General features: G+C 36.6%; 1 protein-coding gene across 1 annotated transcript; it reads left to right on the top strand.

The window, feature by feature from the left end:
- Window positions 1-668: 668 nt before the first annotated feature.
- CRR6 (chlororespiratory reduction 6) lies at window positions 669-2,478 on the top strand. Its single transcript, XM_021421343.2, has 4 exons — window positions 669-937; window positions 1,357-1,488; window positions 1,574-1,782; window positions 1,883-2,478. The coding sequence occupies exons 1-4, from the start codon at window positions 721-723 to the stop codon at window positions 2,087-2,089; spliced, it is 765 nt and encodes a 254-aa protein (XP_021277018.1). The 5' UTR covers window positions 669-720; the 3' UTR covers window positions 2,090-2,478.
- Window positions 2,479-11,778: the final 9,300 nt, after the last annotated feature.

The following is an 11,778-nucleotide window of genomic DNA, read 5'->3' as shown; positions in this document are numbered from 1 at the left end:
AAGTTTGGGAAGGGAAATAATTAAAATAGGATTAAACTATGTACTTGGTCTGAAGATATGTGTTTTTTCTTCTTTTGTTTGGTTGTTGCAGCGCAGTGTATTATCTTCTATTTTAATCTTTAATCTCCAAAATTATATGAAATTTTGGTATTCAAGTAAGATTCTTTAAATCAATTACGTGACATTTTTTATTAACAATTAGTAAATAAAAATTAAATTTATAAATTTAAATTTATAAATTGAAAGATCTTATTACATAAATTAAATACATAAAATTATTTTTATTTAGATTGGCGGAAAGAGATTTAATCTGTTTATTAGAGTAGATAGATAAATGTATAAATGCACAACTCATATGGTTTTTAGATTTATAAATATGGCCTTATGTTAAAAAATATATTTGATTGATATGTAAGACTCACTTATATTCAAATATAATTATTTCGTTTTACATAAAAAAAAGTAAAAATTTGAATAATTACTTTGTTGTATACAAGAATATAAGTAAAATCATGCATTTTATTATTTGTAAGACTAATATTTTAAGCCGAAGAGGGAGCATGTTGGTAAGATAGGCCTGCGCAACAGCCCACAAAAACCTCATAAAATGGATATCAACGTTTAAAACACAAGGCAGCAAGCGGAAGTGCCGACTACCTAGTGGATAAAGCGGAAGTGCCGCTATATAAACCACTCTTGCGGCCAATAAATACACAGTTCATGGCTACTGCCATTAACCCTTTACTTCCTCTTTCTCCTTCACTCAAACACACCATTTTTCCTTCTTCAACTCCATGGATTTCATGCAAACCCATCTCGGGTTCAATGGCTACTTTAACCATTCCTCGCTTCAGTCGACAAAGAGGACAGGTTGCAGTCTCAGTCTCCTTCAATCCTTCCGGAAATTTTGACCTCTCCTTGTATGGGGATGAGGATGGTAACGACTGATCAATTTCACTACTAGCTAGAATGTTGTTTCGTTTTGAGATATAATTTTGGAAGTTGCTTTTTTATTTCTTGGTCTCAATTTGTGCTCAATGTTTGATTAAAACAATTCAATTTTGGGGGAGGAAAAACAAAAAGGGGAAAAGGAAAGAACAAGAATCTGATACTGATAGCGTGCGGTATATAGGAATATTTTGTTGCAAAGTTCTGGAATTTGGAAATAGAGACTGAAATTACAAGATGGGATGTTAAAATTAGAATTCTGGAAAAGTATCTAGTACTGGTAGATAAGGGTCTGAACTACTGATAAGTATAATTTAGCTATTTTTAAGTTTTATACTATGCCCAGTTACCCATGATTAAAATTGGAAATTTATGTTAAATCTGTTTTTAAAACTCTGTTACCCACAGATTCACCCCAAGCAGAGCCTCCATTGCCTCCAAGTGAAGGCCGATTTGATGTAGTCATTGATAATGATGCTATACGCCGGGTTGATTTATCCCCATTTCAGATTGCTACTGGAATTACTTCACCTTCATCAGGTAGAAATCACATATAGATTTTCCTTTGCTTATATTTTCATAAAGTTTTAGGTTGTAACCCTGATAAACTCTACTATCTTTGCAGCCGAAGCAAAAGAGTTTCTTGAAAGAACAATTGGATTTACTATTAATTATGCAAGAGATGATCCACATGATCCACGAGAACTGTCAGAATTTCCTGATATAAGGTTATGGTTTGTAAGACTTGACGCTACTTATCCTTGGCTCCCTGTCTTGTTGGACTGGCGAGCTGGAGAATTAGCGCGTTATGCAGCCATGTTAGTCCCGCACCAGGTAATGTCGATTGAGATATATAGAACACCCAGTTGAGGGGCAGAGAAAATATTTTTATGGCCTAATTTTTTTTTTCTTTCCCGCTCGTACGTGTTGGCAGATGAGCATGAGAATGGGAGTTGTGTTTAATCCAGAGGCCCTGGAGTTGTTCATCATGAAGAAGGTCTTCATTGTATACGCATGGTTGAAACAGCAAAGCATTCCAAAGCCTAGACTGAAGACAAGTGACATGGCTAGGATGCTTGGATTTGGGATCGGAGATGAGCTGTTTGACTTGATTGATGAACATGCACTTGATTCATCATAAAATAACCGGGAGCTAGTCCATAATTCCAGCTCGCTCTTCCAACATTGCCTCCACGGTTTTTGGATTAAGCCTCCTAAGCGATATAGCTTTCGAATTGCCCCATAATTTGGGATTTTAAATCAAGCCAAACTAAGGAGGGTTTGTTCAACTATTAGCACAAGGATTGGATTTGGCTGCATTACCCACCTTCTCTGTGGTTGTATAATAAATTTTAACTCTAGAAGAAAGAAAGATGAAAACAAAAAATCAGCAAAACTATATTATTGTTATTTAAATGTTCGTCACTTTGGTCTACTTCTTAATTGCTTGGCAGCAATCTATAATTTATTTTGCTCCATTTATTCTGAGTAAATTTCGATGGGTTGATATAAAACATCAAATTCTGTTAATTAGACAAACTCCGACGATATTTTATATCTTTGCTCCGATTAGGAATTAAAAACGAGTTGTAGTTGCTTCGAAGATCCGCAGACACCAATATTTTAGTTTTAAGTGGGCAGCAGTGTGTTTGGGCTATGGTCCAATTGGCTTGTAATAGGAAGCCACTCATCTAGCGGAGCCTACTAACATTGTGTTGAATCAGGCCTACATTTATTAAGGTGCATTCTCCTTTGTCCTTTTTCCTGAGAAACAGAGGTGTATTTTCTTGTTTTACCATTAAAAAAAAGGGAAATTTATAAATGTGCTTCTCACACTATTGGCCATTTGGATGCATGAGAAGAGAACAAAAAAAAGGGTCCTCATCAAATTTAAATTAATCCAAAACATATTAAACTGAGTAATTTGAAATTTGATCACTAAATCAAAGATTTCATTCACTAGTGATGGATAAAACAAGAACGAAATCATTCTTTTTTCCTAGTCATAATCTAATAATTTTGACACACCACTATGAAGTTTTGTCCCCTTCAAATCACGTTTCTTTTGCGTTGCTGATTCCCCTTTAGGTTATTATCTTAAAGCTGGCTATCACCTAATGTTCATCTTATGCAGCTGTAAAGCGAGCTATGGAGTTTCAACGTGTCACGTATGGTGCTATGACCCCTACTGGGGTATTCTTCGCCAGTCTGGATGGGGTTTGTTGGAGCTGGTTGGATGTTTGTCTATGTTGGTAAGTGACTACGACTCTGACCCAGTTGGTTGGAGCATGATGTGGAAATTTTGCTCTCTGCTCTGCCTTTTGTCCAATGTCTTCTGCTGGTTTGGCCCTTCAAGGTGGCTGTTTGCTGCGTTACTGTGAACCTGCGTTCCGGTGAAGAAAGAAGAATTGATACTGGGATGGTGTATTATTGCCAGGGAAAGGATTATGATTCGCTGAGGAATGCTCTGTCACGCTAGCTTTCAATTTTGAACTGTCCTGGTTTAACTTCTCTGCGCGGTTTTCTGGTTGATGCATTTCAGAGAATGGGCAAGAGTCATGGTTTTGTCTAACATATGTGCTATGCAAAGGTGGGGAGACCAGGAAAGGGTGTGAAGGGTCAGTAGTGATGACTTTGAAAGGATGTTTTGGCTGCCTGATGATTTGGATATTAAACTGCTGTGGTTAGTTGGTATGACAGATAAAATGAGTGTGCTTGTACAGGGAAAGGACACCGGGTTGTGGTGGGATGACCATGCTTGGGCCATTTGTTGGTCATTTTAGGGAGTCTTTTATGCTTACTCTGATCCCATCTGCAACTGGGTTGAAGGTTTTGTTTCTTTCGTATACGCAGAAAAGGGAGGTATAGCCCTGATTGGTTCTCTCTGCATCACTACCATACAAGGGTGGTTCTTTGTATATTACCTTGAGGAATGAAATCACCTTAAACGCTTTTCCAAAAAAAAAAATTAGGATTGATATCAGATTATTTTCGTAATTTTTATTTTTGAAAATTAATATTTCATTTCATTAAAGGGAATATCTCAAAGAGTACAAGTTCTATTGGGAAGTGCGACCAAAGAGAGATCAGTCTGGACTCCTATCATACAAGACTGGCCGACGTAAGAATGCCAGTGAACCGTACTGTGTTCCTATACACATAGGAACACACTCATAATCTTTACACTACATTTCCATTTGAAATTGACAGACTTTGCATGCACCCGAACCTATGACGGAGAAACAGAACCTGCATGCATGTTTCTTTTTCTTACTTCGCCTTACGCAAAATCTGCATTTGTACGCATTCTACAGATTGCTCAAAATACAACACCCACTTTCACAAAAAATGTGGCCCTGTCTCCTGAAACCATCTCTTCCAATCAGCATACCCACCTATCATTGCCATCCAACATTCGATCGGTAAACATGTCATCATGTATTTCAGCCACAATCTGGTCGGTTTCCATCTTGGCAGTATTCCATTTCATCTCCACCACCATCCTATTCCATCCAGAAGTATCCGCCTTCTGAAAACACACAGCCAAAGAGACAGAAATTCCAAACGATGGTCAAGAACCTTTTGCTTAACTATATCAACAGAATGTCACAACGATATATACTGGTACCACATAGCATCCGAAAAGCCATCTTTTCCTTTTTGCTCAATCCAACCAGGCAGAACGCAGCTCATTCAAAGTTTCCATAAAAATAAAACCTGTTAAAGTAAGCATCCTTAGAGGAGCTCATCATTTGCAATACAACATGACTCATGAACACAAGAACTCCCCCATGCCATCAAGAACTTTGGCTCAGCTCATCCAACCAGACACTTAACGATCAAACAAAATTCCATAGCATAGACCTGTTTAAACTAGGCATTCATCATTTGTGCTGATTGGAAACAATTTTCTTTACAATATCCATTCATTTGTGCTGCAAGCTTCACCAACCATGGATTTGGCTAACATGTCGATATTCAAATCATTGTTGATAAATTTCCATAATTAGAAAAGCCTGTTGAGTGCAGACATATAGATAATGATGGCATCTTCCTTCAGTCGTTCATTTGTTGTGAAAATGGCTAGTCAAATTGGTGAATCTGTCCTTTTCCTAGTTACTCATGGCTCTAATTGCTCTCATTGTTTTAGATCAATCTTTAACAATAATAGGCGAGGAAACAGGTAAGGCCCTCATAGTAAAGACTTGCAATAAGATAAGAGTATCCTGAAGACTGCATCTCGATCGGTACTGGAATCAGATCCTTGTAGCTTCATTTCCACTATAACTTGCAATTACCAGTATTGCTTTGGAGATACCAGCATCGAAGGCCAACAGTTCCTTATCAGTTTCTAAGCATCGGACGAATCATTCAGTTGATTATCCCAGTTGGGGTTAGGCTGTAGTCTGCGTGAATTATGACAAGGATAGCGTCTATTCCATGAAGGACAGTCTCAAAGCCTTTGATGAGTTGAAGTATGATGAATCGTACCAAAGTCTTGAATCTGTTAACAATCTTGTTACTGCCTGCAAAAATGTTGGCTTCGAAGTCTCAAACGATGTCAAGGCAATGAAGTTTAGGATCCACCAAGGATGTCATGGTTATCTTGCCGCTGCTTCCTAATCGGTCAATTCGAAGATGGCTTCTAATCTTCTAAGCAACAAATCACTAATCACATCTGTTGATTCCATATATGGGAGTTCCTTTTTCAGTTTTTCTATTTCCTTCTTTCAATAATGTGCTCTTGTCCTCAAAGGAAAACTCTGACAGTTACAATTTCGATTTATTCTAATTTAGAGATTTCAAATTGAAAACTAGGATTCAGATCAATAAGATCCAAGTACCACCTGGGTGAAAATTTAGGCAAAGATTTATGGAACTGGCCATATCCTTCAAAAAGATGCTTATTGTCGAAAATGGTCGGCTGCTTTCACCTTGGTGTCATTTTTCTTTTCCGGTGCTATGATTGAAGCTCTCCTTTTCACAATGTTAGCTTGTAAAAAGCTGGAACAAATCATTAATTGAATGATAATGAAATAATCTTGTCCCAAATTAAACTGCGTGTGCATAATTATTCCGACAAGATATAAATCATTTCACCGACTAATTTCTTTCCTTTTCTCTTATTAAATTCTCTCAGATTATTGTGATTCACAACGTGGTGCAAGATATAAAGGAATCCAGCTATTCAGGCATGCAATCGCCTAACAATTAGGTTAAAGTGATTATCGTTTCTTATATGCATAGTAAAAACGACCAAAAAGAATTCACTTTACTAGCCTTCTTTAAAAACGACCAAAAAGAAAGTCTTTGTCCTCCAACTAGGCCTTGTCTAATCAATTGGGGTCATGTCCGTGGTCGGTGAATTCTTCGGCAACCTTGCCGGAGCACTATACTGATCACCGCCAACTCGAAAAGGCTAACCAAGGTCATGAAAGGATGGACTCACGTTATAAGGGCTAGCTAGGGGCGGGCCTCACGCCCCATGTGAGAAGGTACCACGAAACATGTGCGAATGGGAAAATAGTAGGCATGGGGAAGGGATAGACAGGAACGAGAAAAGGATATGGATATGAGAGATTGATGAATGGAAAGATGTGTGCTTTTGTTTCAATGCTTTAGAATGGTGAGACAATGTCGCCAAATAGTCAATGCTTAGTGCAATCACACTCCCTCATATTTTCTTCTCTTTTGGTTGAACAAAGTTGTTTGCAACTATAGCTAGTCGACGAGCTACTTCTCGTAAAGGCTCGTGGGACCTCCACCTCTTCGTTCTGTCTCTCCATATATGTATATATATATATATATATATATATATATATATATATATATATATGGCCATTTCACGAAATTAATGACCTTAATTAGTTTATATTATTATCTTAAGAAATCTTGACCTGTGCTTCAACAGTTTGCATTGGTTCCCAAAGGTAATCCAAGTCAATCATGCAACGCAACAAAATTACCGTCTCAAACAGTGTTAAAGATGTTTTAGATATGATATGCGTTAAAACTATAATCTGTTAACAACACCAGAAATTAAATATTTAAATCTCAACTCCCATATCAAAATTTGTCAATTTTTGCTAATTTTTAACAAAACTTAAACCTCAAAATGCTGTTAATTTCCCCGTCCTTTCCAACTCCTTTCTCTTCCTACCAAACTCACTCTTAATCCGTGATCTAGAGCAGTTCAATCCATCTACGTATACGCAAAAAGGGCAAATTCGTGTGGCTAGGCAGCCAGATATTTTTATAGATTATACTGAAGCATTATTGTAGCAAAGCTAAAATGTCCTTACAAAGACGAAGCTAGTCAAATTTTGTTGAAGGAGTCAAACACAAAAGAAGAAGGGTTAAAATTTTTAAAAAAATTAAAATGTTAAATTCAATCAGCAATAAAAATATTGATAATAAAAATATGAAACTATAATTTGTAAAATATAAATAGTTAAAAACTATATATAAGATTAATAATTTCTTCTCATATAATTAGAATTATTTAAATGCTACATATTCAAGATAATTTTATTTCAATTAAATATAAAACATAAAGCATATAAAAAAATATATTCAAGTTAATTTCCCCTTACATAATCAAGATTAATAAAAATAAAAATACATTAATAAAATTTTAAGTAACAATGTAATACTGTAACTTTTATTTGAGAACTATATAATAATATATTAATTTTTAAATATTAAAATCATAAAAAATAACATCTACGCAACTTAAAAAAGAAGAATATGACAAAATAAAAGGTAGATATCACATATTATATAACAAAAAAGAAAGAAAAAGAATATGATTAATGGTTTGTAAAAATTTGAGAAAGAAAATTTATAGAACTTATAATATATGAACAAATAGAATAGAAATGAAAACAATAAATAAGTATAAATATAAATAATAACATAAATTAAAAAATTTAAAGTTGAGTGAGTTATGTGAAATTATTTTATTATTTTTTATTTATATTAATTATTAAATAAAAATTTATTTTGAGAGAGTCATTTATAGAATATAAAAAAAATTTAAAAGTTTTTATATGTTATGAAAAATTTTTTAAAAGTTTTGGGGAGGCCATGGCCCCTTATCATACAAAGAGGCTCCGCCCCTGTGTCCTTGCCTTTGCTAGTGATAATTTTTCTTTCTAACAATTTGTAACCAAAATATCAAACATTTGTGGGACGTATCAATGACTTGTTCAGGAATTTAAAACATATATAGGACTGCACTATTTCTTAACTAAACAAATGATTCCATTTTCGACATTGCATATATATATATATATATATATATGGGTTAAATTGTAAGCCAAAATAACTACTATAACTTTTAATGATTTATATATTAAACATCAATTAAGGAAAGATTATCTATTTGATACGTATATTTTTGCTTTGCTCGCATTTAGTACTGTTGTGGAAATTGCCCAAGAAACAACAAAGATAAACCCCAGAGAAATCAAGCAAACAGAAAAACACAAGAATTTATGTGGTTCGGCCTCTTGCCTACGTCTACTAAGTGAAACTATTCTTATATTATTGAGAAATTAAAATACAATAAATTGACCTCTATGGCTCTCCAAACCAACCCAAGATCCCTTGCACACTCTTTCTCAATAACCTCCTAAGAACACTCACCCAAACCACTCTAGCTCCACCTAGAGTAAAAGACAGAGTTACAAAGTGTCCTTTCTCTAAGACTCTCAAAGCACTACTTGTAATTCTAAAATCTAGAAATATACTTTTATAGTATAAAAATCCAAAGTAGAATGTGATTAGGACTCTATGTGGAATAAGAAGTTTAAAACTATACAACTACTTAATGTTGTACATAAACTAAAATTCTAATCAAATAAGATATAGAATTCTAATCAACAAGATATTCCAAGTAACGTTCATTTCCAGCACTGCTCTATTAGAGAATTAATTGCAATAGGCTTTCTTTATATTTTAAATTCTTGTAATATCCTATAATTAGTTGTAATCCCGTAACTCTAAGATGGTTTCTTTTTTTGTGTTTTAATCCCTTAATTCTAGGATAGTTTCCTATTTTTGTGTTTTGGGTAACTCACGGCAATGCCCAATTTTTGTATATATATTTTCATTCTCAATCAATGAAATAGCTAAGCCATTATTTCAAAATATTCCTCTCTCTATCTTAACATGGTATCAAGAGCCTAATCTTCTTGGGCGTATTCTCTTCTCCTTCTTTTTTTTTTCTCCACCGAAACACCACGATCAGCATCCTTCATTAAAATATATATATATATATATATATATATCCAAACTACACTGCCTGTCTCCTCAATAGCTTCCGATGCGACCTCCTCTTCTATCAACGATCCTCTCATGATCCAAAACTCCCAGGATCCTCAACATCCCCTCCTTACAATCAATCTCTCCAATATCACCAAATTGTCATCCACCAATTACCTCACATGAAGCCTTCAAATCCAGTCTCTTCTTGAAGGTTATGATCTTCATCACTTCATTGATGACACTCATACTCCACCACCACCCACCGTCACAGTCAATGGTGCCGCATTCCGGAATCGGGCACACACCTTGGAAGCATCACGATCGTCTCATCTTTAGCACTCTCCTTGGTGCTATCTTTCTTCACTGCAATCGCTCATTGCCCGCACCACCACTCCCTTGATGCATGGCGAACCTTAGCTAATACCTATGCCAAACCATCTCGTGGCATATTAAACAATTGAAGGAACAATTAAGTGTGTACCAAGGGCTCAAATCAATTAGTGAATATATGCAGGCGATAAAGACCGTGCCGATGAACTTGTTCTTTTTGGGGACGCCAGTTGATGATGAGGATCTTATTGATCGAGTCTTTGACGACTCAGTGATGAGTACAATCCGTCATTGATGCAATCATTGCCCATGACACGTCAATTTCCTTTTCAGAGCTCCATGAGAACCTTCTCAACAAAGAAGCATCTCTTCAGACCGCTCAACCACATTTTCTGTCTCTACCGATAACGGCAAATCCCACAGCCTTTCGAAATCATCCAAATTGACGTCCACCAGCCACCAATCCACAACAACTCGGCCTTGCCATTGCACTTTCTCCTCCTAATCAACACCAACACAAACCTTATTTGGGTCGTTGTCAAGCATGTGGCACTCAAGGACACACTGCCAAACGATGCTCAATGTTTTGCTTGTCCCTAATCAACAATCACTGACACCTCACCTTCAAGGCTCTCGGGATATCACCCCTCCCCACCCTAGCAACCACGAGCCAATCATGTTGTTCTTGGAACAACGCCACTCCTACTTGGCTGGTGGATAGTGGAGCATCTCACCACGTTACGTCTAACTTGAGCAATCTCTCTCTTCATAGCCCGTATCAAGGACTTGACAATGTCATGATAGGCGATGGTTCTGCCCTTGACATCACCCATACTGGTCTACAATCATTCCCACTTCCTCTCGCACTTTACTTTACAAAACGTCTTGTGTCCTTCCATGAAAAAACTTAATTTCGATTTATTAATTTGCACTCATAACCATGTTTCTATTGAATTCTCATCCTCTGTTTTTCAGGTGAAGGATCTAAACATGGGGGCAATCTTTTTGATGGGTGAACCTAAAGATGGCGTATATGAGTGGCCGACTACATCCCTTTTCGTTACCTTTTCACCGTTGTTTGCATTTTCCAGTGTCAAGACCTCTTCGTTTGAATGGCACTCTAGACTAGGTCAGCCATCATACATTGAGCCTCATACTGTTAACCAAGCCCTTAAAAGATCCCAAATGGAGAAAGCTATGAATGATGAATTTGATGCTCTTGTTCTGATGGAACTGGGAGCTTGTTCCATCTACTTCTATGCAGAATCTTGTTGGATGTAAGTGAGTTTTTCGTATTAAACGGCTTCCTAATGGTTCTATTGACAGGTACAAAGCTAGATTAGTTGCCAAAGGTTTTCATCAGCCACCTGGAGTGGATTATCATGACACCTTTGGTCCGGTTGTCAAGCCAACAACAATACGGCTTGTTCTAAGCTTGGCAATCAGTAGAGGTTGGCAGTTGCAACAATTGGATGTTAATAATGCCTTTCTTCAAGGCGCCGTCTTTTCGAAGATGTCTACATGGCCCAGCCTCTAGGATTTGTTGATAGAGACAATCCAACACATGTATGCAAATTAAAGAAGGCTATATATGGACTCAAGCAGGCCCCACGAGCTTGGTACCTTGAACTTCGCCAGTTCTTCATTGAGTCTGGGTTCACAAACTCTCATGCAGACACCTCTCTATTCTTTCTCCACTCAGGTGACATTACTGTATATCTACTTGTTTATGTGGATGACATTATTATCATAGGTAACAACCCCAATATTATTCAGTGCTACATTGACCTCTTGGCACAAAGATTTTCAATCAAAGATCTTCGTGCCTTGTCTTATTTTCTTGGCATTAAGGTTCTCACCACTCCATCTGGTCTATTTCTTACTCAACGGCGTTACATCACTGATCTTCTTGCTCGAACAAAAATGTCTGATGCAAAACTTGTTGGTACACCACTTGTTACAGATGGAAATCTCACACTTCATTCAGGTGCAGCTCTAAATGACTGCACAGAATATAGAACAATTGTTGGCAATCTACAGTATCTTTGCCTTACTCACCCAGACATAGCATATGCTGCTAACAAGCTTTCTCAATTCATGCATCGCCCGATGTCTGAACACTGGAATGCTGCAAAACGACTGCTTCGATATTTGTGTGGCACACTGACTCATGGCTTATTTCTTTGTAAGGCAAATCCACTTTCTCTTCATGCCTTCTCAGATGCAGATTGG

This window comes from Theobroma umbraticum, unplaced genomic scaffold (assembly GCF_002168275.2).
Source record: "Theobroma umbraticum cultivar Fairchild unplaced genomic scaffold, ASM216827v3 scaffold_56.0, whole genome shotgun sequence".
NCBI lineage: Eukaryota > Viridiplantae > Streptophyta > Magnoliopsida > Malvales > Malvaceae > Theobroma > Theobroma umbraticum.
This window is presented reverse-complemented; position numbering and strand designations above follow the sequence as displayed.

What these genes read in the sequence shown, in the direction of transcription:
- CRR6 (XM_021421343.2), top strand. Translation starts at nt 721, where the DNA reads ATGGCTACTGCCATTAACCCTTTACTTCCTCTTTCTCCTTCACTCAAA. An exon ending in CTTGTATGGGGATGAGGATG is followed by an intron (nt 938 to 1,356) that starts GTAACGACTGAT and finishes TGTTACCCACAG; the next exon opens with ATTCACCCCAAGCAGAGCCT. An exon ending in AATTACTTCACCTTCATCAG is followed by an intron (nt 1,489 to 1,573) that starts GTAGAAATCACA and finishes CTATCTTTGCAG; the next exon opens with CCGAAGCAAAAGAGTTTCTT.